Consider the following 16,500-nt stretch of genomic DNA (forward strand, 5'->3'; position numbering starts at 1 on the left):
GCAACAGTGTATTAGTCTTCCCTGTCTCCTTGGACAGAGTGGCAGTCTATTAGCATACTTACGGTGCTCCTCTATTAGGCACAGTACGGGGACTGTGAGAGCAGTGTTCATCGTGCTGCCCGGAGCTCAGTGAGTTGCTACACTAGGTGGCTGGCAGGTCTGTCACACAGGGTGAGTGATCATTGGGGGGCGCTCTCCTAAGTTTTGAAGTTGAAAAAAATGCTATGCGAGTATTCTAGCTTCCTGTGCTTCTCCGTCACTCTTGTTAACCCAATCACTGCTGGATGAATGAAGCACATGTCTTCCATAGCTTAGTCGGGACGGCCGGGTGTTCATCAACTCAGTGATGATTCCCTTCCCAGGATTCTATGTAGATCCCCCAGTCACTCTGCTCTCTGTGTGACGTCATCCAGGCTCGTGTGTCAGAGCTCGGCGTGCAGGGACGGGGACCGGGAGGCTGCTCATCATCTGCACCGAGCCGGGGACCGGGAGGCTGCTCATCATCTGCACCGAGCCGGGAACCGGGAGGCTGCTCATCATCTGCACCGAGCCGGGAACCGGGAGGCTGCTCATCATCTGCACCGAGCCGGGAACCGGGAGGCTGCTCATCATCTGCACCGAGCCGGGGACCGGGAGGCTGCTCATCCTCTGCACCGAGCCGGGGACCGGGAGGCTGCTCATCATCTGCACCGAGCCGGGAACCGGGAGGCTGCTCATCATCTGCACCGAGCCGGGAACCGGGAGGCTGCTCATCATCTGCACCGAGCCGGGAACCGGGAGGCTGCTCATCATCTGCACCGAGCCGGGGACCGGGAGGCTGCTCATCCTCTGCACCGAGCCGGGGACCGGGAGGCTGCTCATCATCTGCACCGAGCCGGGAACCGGGAGGCTGCTCATCATCTGCACCGAGCCGGGAACCGGGAGGCTGCTCATCATCTGCACCGAGCCGGGAACCGGGAGGCTGCTCATCATCTGCACCGAGCCGGGAGCTGCTATGTGCGCACCTGGGAGGATTCACTAAGGACTGCAGGGATAGCACTGGGATGAGGACTAGCTCACAATGGAAGGACTACTATCTCCCATGAGAGCCAAGGTAAGAGGATTCTAGCCATGTCATTGTATGTATGCTGCTAGGTGCTCAGGTGGATGCCCAGGGCTGGTGCTAAAGCAGGGAGCAGATACTAGAAGTCAGCAGACCTAGGTGATAGTCACTCTATATATGTCACTGTATGTATGCTGCTAGGTGCTCAGGTGCATGCCCAGGGCTGGTGCTAAAGCAGGGAGCAGATACTAGAAGTCAGCAGACCTAGGTGATAGTCACTCTATATATGTCACTGTATGTATGCTGCTAGGTGCTCAGGTGTGTGCCCAGGACTAGTGCTAAAGCAAGGAGCAGATACTAGAAGACAGCACTGTCCTAGGTGATAGTCACTCTATATATGTCACTGTATGGATGCTGCTAGGTGCTCAGGTGCATGCCCAGGACTAGTGCTAAAGCAAGGAGCAGATACTAGAAGACAGCATTGTCCTAGATGATAGTCACTTTATACATGGCATTGTATAGATGCTGCTAGGTGCTCAGGTGGATGCCCAGGACTAGTGCCCAGGACTCTGCCTTGCTAGGATGAAACAAGGAGCAGATGCTTAAAGCCAGCATTGTCCTAAGTGACAGTGACTTGTTCTGCATAGCAGATCTGGCCATAGGGGTGACAAACCACCTGGTCAGTGCAATATCATTCCCAAGTAAGTTTTCCGTAGACAATGAATTCATTGTGAATATTTTGCACTTGCTTGTTCTTCTGAAACTTCCCAGCCAGTAAATGTAATGCCTTTCATTGTGAATTATTGGGCACAGTTGTTGGGATTTCCCAATGATCAATACAAATGTTGAATGACATCTGATCAGTTTTCTGAATAATTTCCGAATGATCTCTTCCTATCCAGTCAGTGTATACAAAGTCCTATTGTAGTCCTACTAGAAATGTAATACTGATTATTATTGATTGTTATCAGTCCTTTTCAGGGGAAAATGATTACTCTATGGCCAGCTATGGCAGAGCAGCAGTTACAATGCTCTATTGATGCAGATTTGTCAGCAATTCCTATTGACTCCATTATGTACTGTGCTGATTTTGACTATATTATTTGTTAGGCATTGGATGCCAGTTTCTTGCATTTATCACCCATGGCTGTTCTTCTGGCATATATTACAATCAATGTATATTACCTTATAGAAGAGTGTACTTGGTGAAGGTTAGTGATGCATGCCTGAGGCACAAACGGCACGCCGCACTGGGATCAGATTCACAGCAAAACTGTAATGTAGAATATTTTAGGTTATCAGTGATACGTGCAATTCAGCTTTGCTTTCACGGGCTCATAAATGTATTTGCATTATGTATCTATTTTGCCAGTTAGAATTGAAGTTCACAGAGAGGGTATCTTATGCTGTATTGGAAATCATGCTGCCTAAATGCTGGACAGCTCCATTTCAAATCTTAACTTCTCAGTTGGTCTTTAGGGTTGATTTCTACCTGTGACAGATCACTCTAAAAGAACCTTCTTTGATCCAGTTGTAATGGTTTGTGACCCTGCAGTGATAGCCTTCTCAGATATCCTGGGATTTAGGTGGCCATTGTTTACTGTGTAACATCAGATGGGACACTGCCTTCTCCTAATGATCAGCTGATAGCTCTGGGTCCAGCTAATAACACCCCTGCTCGTCAGCTATTGTCATCAAGGGAAGATGCAGACAGCTGCGCTGAGCATTCAGCAGTCCTACCTGCTCTTAGCAGTGGCTCTCCTGCATGGCTAATAGGGTCCCAGAGGTATGTGGATGGAGGTTGTGATAACCAAAGTGGGAGGACAGGGGTTCAATTACTCCAATGCCACCCATTTAACATTTACTACCTATTTTGTGGTGGAAAGATCCTGTTAAGTACCCTGGAATATACTTCATCAGTCCCTCTTTCTCATGTACCATCCATAGGGAGAGGTGGGGGAGGGAAGAGGCTACATGCTGCTGCTCAGGAACATTTCCTTGACTCTTGAGCTCTGAGTGTATAGAGCTGACAGATTTCCTTTAAAGTAATGGCTTGTCTTAATTGCTATGAATACAGAACTCAAAGTGACCATTATAGCAGTTACAGTCATTCAACACTGTGGTAATTCCCCTGCTTTATTCAGTAGAATGGTCTGATAAGCAGAGATGGGGCTAGTCAGTTTGCTTTTAAACAGTACAATTTATTTATGTTGTTTTCCACACTGTATAATATCTTGTCTATTCTATTGTGCTGTAGATTGAGGGTGCATTACCTTGTAATAGTCTGCAATGGTTTAGGGGGTTTACACAGAATAGTAATTATGGTGACAGCAGCTTAGGAAACCCCCTCAGTGGGCCATGTGTTTTGAAAGTGCTGTACTCTATAATTTCAGCCATAAAACGATCTAGGATTTTTACTGCTAAATGCTAACACAACTCATTACCCCGCCATGTTTAGCTACCAACTTTGCTCTACCCATGGAAATTAGACTGCCCATAAATCGAATATCAAATGCTAATGACCTTCTTTCATCTCACATACTTAACCCTAGTGACTGAGAAACAGCACATTTCTATTTTATTGGATGTGCAGGAGAATATGTGTGTGGCAGTCGGTTTGCAGCTATCCTTTCAGTTTAGTGAAAATGTAATCATATTGTGATGAAAGATGGAAAGTACTCAACAGAAAGCTTCCTTCTACTACTTATGACAAATGTAATGCTCTTACTTTCTCAAACTACTCACATATGTGTATATGTATAAATAAATGGATACTATACAACCCAGCCAGACGAGTTATAAAGCCAGTTTTCATGTCCTAGTAACCAGGCAATAAGAACTACTTTATGAAACAATATAACAGTCTTATTATGTTCCATAATGTCTAAAAGTGACGCTCTTTGTTTCTACAATTTGGCTATTAGTAAACACTTCAACGTTAATGGTTATGCAATGACTATCCTTCAGTTCTCCTACTATTCCTCCTTTTGCTTGTCACTATACCATCTTTGGTTCTTTTAGCTCTAGTGTTTTCCTTTGAAGTAGCTAATTATATTTTCCTACTTAATGTGCCATTTGTAGTTGACTGCCTTTCATATTTCACTCAAATCCCCTCAGCATTGCTAGCAGGATTTTGAGATATCAGAGGAATTCTAGCAATCTAACCCCCCTAATTTAATACTGAAGGTGTAGATAGGGATATACTGTACATTATAATCCAACAACATGTGCTTTGTTGGCTTGAGGGAAATGATTGATTTGCTGTTTTCTAGGAATGCATTTTCATGTTTCCAAATACAGTTAGTTCAGCATTTAGCTGCTTAAAGGGAATGTAATATCAGAAAATGACATATTGGTTAAGTAATGTTTTTATGTTAAACATATTTGTTAAGAATTTTTGGTGTTTTTTTTCTAATTTTCCATTTTAGTGTCTACTATAAAATAATTCTAAAAATCGTGCCGTTTTTATTCTCACCACTGGGGCTAGAAGTGAGCTGAGACTTCCTGTTGTTTCTGTGGTGATAGGAGGAGGCTGCAGTAAAGTGATCTGTACAGCATTGCAGCGACATGTGACATAAATAGATAGAGGCGACAATAGAAGCTCCCTGTGGAATGACCTCTTCAAAGATCACAGAGTATGCATCTCAAGGGGACAGGGTCTGTCTGTTGTTGTCTACAGTATGCCCATGAGCTTTGCTGTAAAGCATGTCACCAAATGCTGTTAAAAACAGCTCAGGCAAGATGGCAGCCCCCATAACAATGTACAAAAAGTGAACTAAAAAAACAACAGCCAGAAAATGGAAACAGATTAGAATAAAAGACCATGGTGGAGATTTATCAAACCTGGTGTAAAGTGAAACTGGCTCAGTTGCCCCTAGGAACCAATCAGATTCCACCTTTCATTCTTTACAAGCTCTTTGGAAAATGACAGGTGGACAAGTGACAAGTGTCAAAACACAAAGTGCATTGCAGCGCTACAATAATGTCTGTGGTTATATGCCCTGTGGTACAGTACGTAGGATATTTCTCTAAATGAACTAGAGCTTTGTCAAAGATTAGCATTATTCTTCCTAATTGTCAAGGTTTGAAGACCTTTCTAAAGTAGAATTTAATGGAGGAACAAAATCAGTGATGTTAGTGGAGTTTATGCATCCCTTGATGGTTAAGATGAGTGATTTTACTATCTAAGGGGGTAGTGAAGCAAGGAGAATTGACAGTATTCTGTTTGAAGACTTGCAACGTTGCTTTCCTAGTTAATGTCTTCTCATGGATCATCATTTATTTCTTATTTGCTTTGCACATATTCGGAGTACAAGTCAATTTGCCTTGTACATCTTATTTTACTTTAATGTATTTATGATAGGTTATTTCTTCAGACAACACACCAGATCTTGTTCCACATTGTTCTATATTGCAGGAATACATAACGTATACCAGAGTATATCAGTAATATCTTAACACCAAGGAGTCCTTTGCAGGAAAAATTTACATTGCTTCAGTGACCTTTATTGACACTTTTGATGTATAGATTCCTACATCTGGATCCTGAAGTCCATTTACACTGACTTTAAATGTCAGACCATAAGAGTGTTAGGGTTTGTGAATTATGAGAATAATACTATAACAACACCACCATTCCACAATTATTCCCAACCAAGCCTTCCACAATGAGGTTTAAAAATGTAGAGGGAAACAAACGGAAAATTGTAGAGGGAAACAAGGAAACCTATGGTGGGAATTTATTAACAAAGTATGCCATTTTTCTTTGCTCAAAGATGTCTGACTTTTTACCACTTTACACCATGTTCATTAAGTGGGTGGAGCTTAGTGTGAAGGGGGCGTGTCATCCACATCCACTAAACTCACTAATTCCACTATTGTTAGCAGAAAACAATCGTAAATTGAACCTGAAATCCGGCAGCTTCTGGCAGTTCCAGATGCGGCTTATTTTTTGGAGTGTTTGGCTCCTAAAAGTAAACTCAAATTCCACTGTGTTGTGTGCGGCAGTACAGATACTCAGATAACATACCTAAAAAGGTCAGATGCACACTTGAAGACCTCCAGTAGTCCAATATAGCATTCAGAAAACGATTCACAAGGCAGCATACAATTCCACTCCAAACAGTGTCTTTATTCCACAAGATACAATGTTTCATCTATGCTTGAGAAAGAATTTTACAGGTAAAACATTGCATCTGGAGTGGAATTGTGCTGCATTGGGGATATTTTTCTGAATCTTGAAGGGAACTTGTCATTATGAGTCATTAGGTTGGTACCTGGTGGCCTCCCACCACCCCACCTTGACTGATATCTTGTTTGGGTATGGGGATAGCTCTATTTATCAAGGCCATCAGGGCAGGCAGAAACCACCAGGGACAACCCTGATGATCAGGAGCACATAAGCTAAAGACTGGTGTGATCACACATGGTGATTCTATAGCAACATCCTTACCTTATGTGTTACATTTGGATTTTGCTGTGAATTCCAGGTGTCTTCACCTCTGTACAATAAAGAGGTAAAATCTACTGTGAAAATCTGCAGCAAATAAGCTAAATAGTTGACATGCTGTGAAAACCCTATCCACTTTTTAGGCTGGGTTCACACTACGTATATTTCAGTCAGTATTGTGGTCCTCATATTGCAACCAAAACCAGGAGTGGATTAAAAACACAGTAAGGCTCTGTTCACACAATGGTGAAATTGAGTGGATGGCCGCCATATAACAGTAAATAACTGCCATTATTTCAATATAACAGCCGTTGTTTTAAAATAACAGCAAATATTTGCCATTAAATGGCGGCCATCCACTTAATTTCACCATTGTGTGAACAGATCCTTTCTGTGTTTTTAATCCACTCCTGGTTTTGGTTGCAATATGAGGACCACAATACTGACTGAAATATACGTAGTGTGAACCCAGCCTAATAAAACTACACATAATTTGCTGTGGACTTGTAGTGTCCAACACAGATCACAAATATACAGCAAATCCAGAATGTCTTTACTCTTCCATATATACATTATAGTGGAGGTTCCCTAGAGTTCCAGGTTGTGTCGGTGTACTGTTTTTAATACTTCCCTGTATTAGAAACCACATTTCGTAACTTTTAGGCTTTCTTCAGATATGCAGTGACAAAAACAGTGCAGGTAAAGACACACGTTTTTGTTTACCATGATGCAGTTTTGCCATTTCCCCCCAAATTGTGGAGGACAATTATTAAGTCCGATGTTATTTCTCAATGCAATTCAAGGATTTCTATTAAAGAATGTGATGCACATTTTCACAAACTGGGTAATAAAAAATTAAACGCAGCATGCTGTGTTTTGGAAAAATTGCCAATAACCCAAAAAGCATTGTAGGTATATTGCTTTACATTTCCCTTCTGAATTGCTGCTCAGGTCTGGCCACAGCATTTTTTTCTGGAGTTTTTGAAAAATGTCATGTTTAAAGGGGTTATCCGGCACTTAAGGACTTTTAATATCATTTATCCCCTGGTGTTCTTCTGTGGTGCCTCCGTGTCCCTTGCTCACCACAGCCGCTGCCAGTAGTGAGATAAAGGCTCGCTGAAGGTGCTGTTCTGTCTCAGTCAGTGATTGGCTGAGCAGACTGTCACTGCTGAGATGAGATCGCCTCAGAAGTGGCAGCGGCTGTGGTCAGCAGTGGACCAGGAGACACCACAGGAGGACACCGGGGTGCATGGTGAGGTAAGCATAAGTTGTTTGTTATGTTTATAGAGCAGGAATATATAAATAGTTTTAAAGTGCTGGATTCTTATTCTAATACCACAGGCTGTCATTGAAGAAAGCTATCGTATAGGGCCATTGTAATGGATTTATGGATCTATTATTTTTGTGTTAGGGTTGCGTAACTTTTGTTTCTGCATGATCTTCCCATAGAATAATGTGACCACACGAGCTGACATTTCATGACTATACGGTACTATATTTTCATTGGTTTAATATTTCAAATCCTTTAATCGGTGCCATGAAAACATATAATGAATGGTGGAAGGAACATTCCATGTATTGTTCTGCATTGTGTTTTTACTTATGTGTTATTTGTGCTATGTTAGCTCAGATTTCTATGCTTTTATTATATTCACAAATATTAACCCATGTAAACACAAAAGCATTATTACAACAATAATGTTAAATTAATGTGCACCCACATTTGTTGGTTCCTCATTGTCCTCAGGACTTGTCCCTTTGTAATAGTATAGGACTTTCAGCACAGGTCTGGGCCCTTCAGTGTAAGTAATTTTGGCACGTGCTGTACATAACAGATGGTGACTTGAAGCAGTTGCTGAAACAATATAAGTGCACAGACCTGATTTTTTCCTTTGTAAACTTCACAGTGAAACTCTGCAGGAGTTTTCAGAGTAAAGTTACACCCCTGCCGAAACATATAAACGGTGTTATACCTTGAGCCATAGAGAATCTTTCTTTGGTGTTCTGTAAGTAGTGATGAGCGAACATCCCGATGTTTGGTTCGGATCCCAAACACGAACATAAAGAAAAAAATTATCATGATCGGTTCGTGTTCGCCGAACATTCACGTACAAGTAACAAACATACAGTAGAAGCGTATTGGGTCTATGCACATGCGTACAGATTATCAGACGCAAATCGAAAATTACGCAGTTGCGTACACAGTTCATTTGCATTCATTTGCTTACACAGTTGCGTACGCTTCATTCTATAGGTATCCACATGCATACAGATTATCAGGCTCAAAGTGTAAAATTATGCAATTGCGTACGCTCGCATGTTTGAATATGTTCAAAAATGATTATTATAACCATTCCGATCATCATCATAGCGGACACGAACAATAAGCATCATGCTCGTGCAAACATACGAACATGTTTGCTCATCACTATCTGTAAGTACATGAATCATATATCCCTCAGGCCCTGCAATAGTACAATAAAGGAGGTATTAGCTGTAATGTTGACCCCCTGATAGTACTTTAGTAAAAATGCTTGTGAAGGCACTGGCTATAGGAACAGAAGTAATATCAATCACCAATGCCGAGCAACCTAAATTGTAAGACAACAACCAAGTTCATGAAGATTTCTCAGTCATACTTCAACCAAATGGGAAGTCTGACTTAATTATTGTTTACTTGCAATTCAGGGCTCTGAACTTTCCACTTATTTTGTAGGTCAGACCACAAAAGAAGAGAAGAGGTCGGGTACATGATAAATATGTGTAACAGCTTGGCTTGACACAGCAAGCTCCCTAGGATAGCTGAGACTGAAATGTAGAAAAAGAATTACCATAGTAACCATGCAATATGTGCTGCCTAAATATTGAGGTTACCACAGTCAGGATGGGAAAATTGAGCAGGAATGGAGGGAGAAGCTGCATTCACAATACAAGGCCCAAAACAATATATTATAGTTTGCTACAATCATCCATTTACATGAGTTCACGTGACTGTTAGAGGAAAATCTGACACAAACAAACATTTAGCCGCCCAGTGAATGACATAGAGCTGTCAAAACAGATAGGGCACATTGCATTTCTCTGTGCTTTTCTGTTTTTTAACTGTTTAGAAGGGATGTGGCATCAAGTAGTGGTAGACTAATTTTAGCATTCTGAAACCTATGGGCTTATGTGAGGTCATTGCGGATAGTACTGCCACCCAAAAGTCCAATAAACTTAGCTGGTCGATAGGGGGTTAATATAGTTTACAGTATACGGACAGTTATTTATGTTTGAACTAAATGTTCTAAGAAAGTATATATGTAAAATTCCTCAGTATACAAGGTGTTCAGAAATACTTGTCATTCCTCCCATACTGTAACATCTATTTTATAGCTTTGCTTGTGAATGATGCCCTTTATTGCATTAATGTATATATCATACATCCGTACATTATTGTTGGTGGTTGTACAATATAAAACTTGCCGTCTTTTGATGACTTCACATTCCCTTTTGCTGTTCTGTAAATGCATACAGATGACTATGGTCACCATTTGTGACAGCCTGGGCTCTGTAAATGAATATTTCAGAGACTTTTGCTGAGTGCACATGGATGGGCATTTACATTTTTCACAGCCGTGCAGAATTCTTGATGGGTCAGAAGTATTGAGTAAATATTACAATTGCAGTTGACTAGTTCAATCACTGATATCATTAAAACAGTTTTGAAAAGCAATACATCATGTTATAGAATTGCTCATAATTAGAGATGAGCTAATATACAGTATAAATGTAGCAAAATGCTTTGTTACGATTTGCAGTCAGCCTGTCAGGCTGCTGGTTGTGAACTCTGCGCCGCTCTGCTCTGGGTGCTGCTTCCCAGGACTGGATCCAGCTTTTCCAGGCAGTTATAGCGGAACGCTACAAAGCAGCAAAGAGTTCAAAGCCTGCAGCCTGACAAGCCGATTGCAAATCGTAATGAAGCACTTTGCTTCATTAATACTGTATATTCACTCATATCTACTCATAATAAAGAGGTGCAATATCATGAATGTATCACATCAACTTGTATAAGAACTACATGAGCTAAAGCAGATCTGTCAGCTGCACATGACTGCCCTGTGTACAGCATATTACAGCTACAGGTTCACACTCCTAGTAACGAAAATGGCTCAAAGATATTTATGTGGGGAGTGCTCCTCTCTTATCCCCCACCCCTCACCCCCTTGCAGGGACTGATGGGTTGTGCATGTATATACAACAGCCTTTCAATCACTTACAAAAAGAGTAGGAGTATGTGGCAGATTGCAATTTTCCTCCACCCTCTACTGACATCAAAGACATATATAATGGAGTTATTTGCACCAACTCCTTCTGCATGGCTGTACAACCACTTGACATACGCACCTTTTCCTGTAAGCATAATAAAATATCTGGTCCTGGCTAACAGTGCTTCTATCCGAGACCCTTTGTACAACATGCTCTACACATTTTAGAGACTGTGTGATTTATTACATAGGAAATTATGTATATTGAAATTAGGTATATAGATAAGTATCCATAGGTCATTGAAGTCCAGGTCACATGAAAGCAGTGCTGTCCTCTTTACCTTCTAGGAGCCATAACGCTTTTATTCTTCCACCTATAGGGCGGTTTGGGGCTCATTAGATTATTATGGATCTAACCGCCAATTAACTGGTAGGTTTAACTAAGGTGAGCAAACACAGACAGTGGGGGGGGGAGGGTAGATGAAAGGTTAAGTAAGTCATTGCCTGCTCAGCCAATCAGTGACTGGAGTGATACAGTGGGTATGTGGCGTACCCAGTTTCCAGAAGAGAATGACATTGGGTCATCAGCGTGATTGGTGCTACGGAGACATGAGGACAGGGGAGTTTACATTGTTTATCATTTTCCTGCGCTCCTCTGCCCTCCTCCATCTTTTTGAATTTAGTGGGACTTCTCCTTTAAAGAGGACCTGTGTTGAGTAGCCTTGCAGTCTGGGGACCTCCTCCATGAGTCGGAGTCCCTTTCCTAGACAGCTTTACAACTATAATTACTCTCAAATGCTGCAGCATTTCAGAGGGAATCATCACTGTACAGAAGTAGTCTGTCAGTGTTTCATGTTTCCCGTGGGTCGGGCAGCATGAGACTTGTACCAGGTTCCCCATAAAAAGATGCATTCGCTTTGTAATTAAAGAAAAAAAAAAACAGGACAGCAGGAACTGAGGGTATTAAATAGTTAATAACACAGCTTGTTTGCATTGAACAGTATATAGTACAGAAAAACAGTGACATGTAGGCTATGAAGGACCATTAAAGGTAGATTATTTCTGTGCACATTTTGCTGCTTTATCTTGCCTGTAGTAATATAAAAAAAAATGGATGGAAGTGTCCCTTTAAGCTCAGAAGCAGATGTTAGACATTACCAGTAATTGAAGAAAACTGTCGTCTCATTTGCGTACAAGAGCAGAATGGCAACAAACTATCAGTCAGGAACAAGAATCCTCTTACTGCTCTGATCAGGGAAAGTGGCTCTCACTCTGTCATGGCAACAGCCTCAGCAACTACGCACTTTGATGCTTGACTGCGTTACTCACTATTCCAGAGAGCAGTCTAGTGTTCAACCATTCATTTATTTTATTTTTTTACATCATTTATATTTAGATAGTATATAACCCAAAACTAATTTTCAACCTTGAAATTTAACTGGTTCATACAACTGTATTATAAAAATAAGTATTAAAATAATTCTGCCTTTCAATTAAATTATAGAGATTCAAGGTTAGATGTCATAGAAAGGATACATGTCTGCAACTGCTTAATATTCATGGCACCACCTATTTGAAACTCTGTTTTACTGTATATACTGTACATGAAATATGTATGAAGGTAAAGATGTAAGCTATGCTCGCACATAGCGTTTAATTAGCAGTAATTAGTGCTATTTTGCCAAATTGCGCAATTTGCTGTAAAATAGTGCTATTTTTGCTGCGTCTTTGATGAGATTGCGCCAAAAAAAGAGCTATTTTATCAAGATTGTGTAATTTGCGGCCAAATAGTACTAATTAATGCTAATTAAATGCTATGTGTAAACATAGCCATATACTTTACCAACTATAACATATAATATATGTGATTACTACAGATATAAATCCAAAATAATTCAGGTTGTATAAACATAACAACATTCAGATTTTCTGCCGTGTATAGGGGTCCATGGGTAAAATAATATGATTTCTTAATATATTGTTGTCAGCTGAACTACTGCTACATGTAACACACAAAACAGTATTGAATTCAGATGTCTAGTGACCTCCCTACAGCCGGTTGTCTTAAGGCAGTCTATAACCTACCATAGACACACTGCAGACTGCTGCTGTAAATGTTAATCTCTAGTGTGATGACAAGATCCTTGGACAATTACTATTGAATTCCCTAAGGCTGCCATAGTGTAGGTTCAGCTTACAACAATTATTAAGCGGTTTCCTAATGCCTATTACATTTACAGGTACCTAAAAGATGAACATACTGTAGCTTAGATAATCCAGCACAACTACAGATGGCTCTTGGACAGCAAACATTGCAAAACGCAAAAACCATAGCTTTTTACCAGACCAAGAGGATGGGTGCCAAACAAGTGTGTGCATGGAGTTGCATTCACAGAGCAAGAGAGAGATCTCATAATGTAACTAGTATTATTAGTATCTTGTTACTTTGGATGTAAAATGTAACTATGTTTGACTATGTTTACTGACTGCAATGGCAATGCATTAAAGTCCATGGGAAGATGGACGTCCAAAGCACACAATGTATTGAATAACGGACGTTTTTACCGCATACGGCAAAATAATCAACATGAACATTATTTTTAGACGTCTTTTGCAAACAGCGGACGTTTTTTATTAGTAGTTCACTCACAGTTTTTCTTTGGTCACTGATCTTTCTCCGTTTTTACTATTAAGTTCATGGACTTTTCAATTAAGCCACACCCCAAGTCCAATTAGTAACCCCAAACTAGAATAACGTACCAATAGCTGTCATTGCACTAAGGGGAGGCCAGACTGCTTAATAATGTCCGTTATTTTAGACTCAAAATGACGGACGGAGCTAAAAACATTGTGTGAACATAGCCTTAGTGCCACCATCATTGGTACTCATGTTTGCTCTTTGTGCCTTGTATTTGGTGATCTTCTTCTACAACCTTACAGATTATTTATTTCTCTCTCAAGGTGTGTGCTTTATTTCTGTATATAACATTTAGATGGCGAGAAATTAATATAAAAAAGGATGCAGAAATAGCAGAACCATGTCACTTGCTGTGATCGTGTCACTTTTAGTTGTCCATCAGCCTGCAAGTTTTGTAAATATTACATGAGTTTCATCAGATAGTTATCAGAATAAACCTTCAAATCAGCACAATAAAATGAGGGTTAAATGACAAATGTAGCACTGCTGCATGTGTAGCTTTAGGTAAGTCTTAGCTGAGGGACACATCAGACTTGGCTACTGTCTTACAACAATATATACACCTGTCACAACAAACAAAGAGCACTGCTGTGTCTGGGAATAGCGTCGACGTGAACCACCTTTCCAGAATGTAGGGTTTAATTGGAAAGAAAGCCAGATTTGTTGTCTCCCAGGACATTCCTGTTCATCAGAAAATAAACAAATGAGTATAAAGCAGAGTGACCTTTACATTGAGTAACATCAGAGATGCTGTCTAGCTCCCACCAGCCCATGAAATGTGTTTCTACTTCATTTCCTTGATCTTGTAGAGAAAACAATCTTGTATAAAATCATAGGAATAATTAAATAGAGGAGATGAAATTGATGTGGGTGGATGGGTAGGGCGGCTGTAGAATATTGAACTGCCATGCTGTGTCTATAGTAGCTGTAATTACGGGTGGGGAAGAGCTGACTGTTATAAATCATATGCAGATGATACCTTGCAAAGGTCCAGCCACTGGCATACAGTCAGATTGTCTATACATTAATCAGTTAAAACATTTATATGTTATAAAAGACAAGTTGATAATAAAATTATGCATTGTTATGGCCTCTCCAGCACAACATGACCTGATTCCGAACCAGACTCATATATCATTTGTTTCCTCAATGCCACAAGGAATAGATTTCAGTGTTGCTGATTCAGCACAGGGAATCCCCGCTCTATTATGTAGAATTCACACTCAATCTTTCTAAGTGTGTTACTGCTTTAATACAAACCAGATCTAATAATAATAATAATAAGAAGAAGAAGAATAAAATAAGAGAAATATTCAACTTTTTATGTATTTAACACATTTGGAATTTACTAAAACAAATAGTGCTAAAATTTCACTTTAAACTTGTCATGTGTACAATATCTGAAAGAGTAGTAGATGCATAGAACAAGCTTCCAGCAGGTGTAGTAGGTAAATCTACAGTGTATACATTTAAACATGCCTAAGACACGTATATTTATCCTAAAATAATAATGAAGAAGAAATAATATAAGGGTAGCTGCAGTAGTAGCACTAGGAAATGCTGTCATATCATCTGCTTTTGTGTACACTCAGTTCTATGCGCCCTTATGGGCAAACATATAGCTGTTCTAAAAGGCTATTTTCCTACTATGTCTTCTTCTGCCCATTTTAGAATGGCTGGCATTTTAGGGTTAAATGACATCCGTTATTTCATAATAACTGCCGTTATTTGTACAATAACAGGCATCATTTTGAAATAACAGCCGTTATTTGACCTCTAAAAGACAGCCATCCATAAAGACTGCTGTAAAACAGCCATAAAAAGACATTGTGGGAAAGTAGACATAGTGGCCCAGTGCTTTTATAGGGTTACTGCCACTTTATTTTAGCAACATCCATTAGACATTAATGTCATATTCTAAAAGTATGACAAAAATAGTCCTTTCAGCTATTTACAAATTCAGATTAGATATAGGTGGCTATTTCACGTAGACAAAAAAAAATATGAAGCTCTGAGCTTGAGGCTGGGTTCACACTATGTATAACCCTACGTTTTACTGAAGGTCATCCTGACCGGTACTGCATTATCGGCCAGATGATATTGACTTCTGATGAATTCAGATGCAGGCACACCCGTGTGCACCCGCATCCTAATTCACTGCTGCACACAATGAAACGTAAGGCCGTACGTTCCATTGTGTTGACGGTGTCCACGGACACCGCTTGAAATTCCGTCTGTCCCATTGATTGAGTGGGATTTCTTGTTAGACATTCTATTCTTGTCAGACAATCTATTCTTTTGGCCAGAGCGTTGCACTTGAGAAATCCTGTTGAATCAATGGGACAGGCGGAATTTCAATCAGTGTCTGTGAAGCGGGCTCCTCTTAAAATTCTGGCACTTTTGCTTAGTGTGAACAGGTCCAAAATGATGAATTTTATACTAGCCTAGCTGTATCCCACAATCCTTCCAAAAGTGGGAGTTGATTTGCACATGTTAGCTAAGATTTAAATCTCAATTTGTACAACACCATCAAGCAAAGGAAAGTAAAGGAGCACTGAAGACAAAACTGGTACAGGGTTATGTCTAGCTTAGTGTCTGAAGAGGTGGTGTATGCTACAGGCATCCAGTCTTTGGTGTTGTTTGACTTTTTGCCCCATCCTTATGCACCATCACCACAATCACCGCACCAGATATGACATGGTATTTTGCCCAGGGCATTACTTTAACAGAGTGTCTCTACTTTAGGTACCACAAGCTCCTAATTAAAAGGAAATATTTGAGCCTGTAAGTAAAGGAATCTTAATTTGTGAAGCAGACCAAGGATGTAATTTCCCTGTGATATGCAGCAAATGAGTACTCTGTTTACTGCACAATGTCTGTTCCTTCGACTTTGGCGACTGTCTATAATGCAAATTATAAAGGGTACCATTATAAGGTAATTATTCCCTGGAGCAGACAGTCACACTAAAGATGGTGTGCTCCAAGCAGTTAAATATAAGAACTCAGTGGGTAGGGAAATATTTCCATTTTATCATTAGAACACAGATGACTCCTATGTTTAGTG

At 40.3% G+C, this 16,500-nt stretch overlaps 1 protein-coding gene across 1 annotated transcript in view; it reads left to right on the forward strand.

Moving 5' to 3' along the window:
* The first annotated feature begins 910 nt into the window (after positions 1-910).
* FRMD4A (FERM domain containing 4A) overlaps positions 911-16,500 on the forward strand; it is a 318,619-nt gene continuing 303,029 nt past the window's right edge. The window contains exon 1 of the mRNA XM_069978544.1: positions 911-1,093. Within this exon, the coding sequence (XP_069834645.1) occupies positions 1,061-1,093 (33 nt within the window). The 5' untranslated portion in view covers positions 911-1,060. The remainder of the gene's footprint in view (positions 1,094-16,500) is intronic.

The sequence above is a fragment of the Dendropsophus ebraccatus genome, chromosome 1, assembly GCF_027789765.1.
Source record: "Dendropsophus ebraccatus isolate aDenEbr1 chromosome 1, aDenEbr1.pat, whole genome shotgun sequence".
In the NCBI taxonomy this organism is placed as follows: Eukaryota; Metazoa; Chordata; class Amphibia; order Anura; family Hylidae; genus Dendropsophus; species Dendropsophus ebraccatus.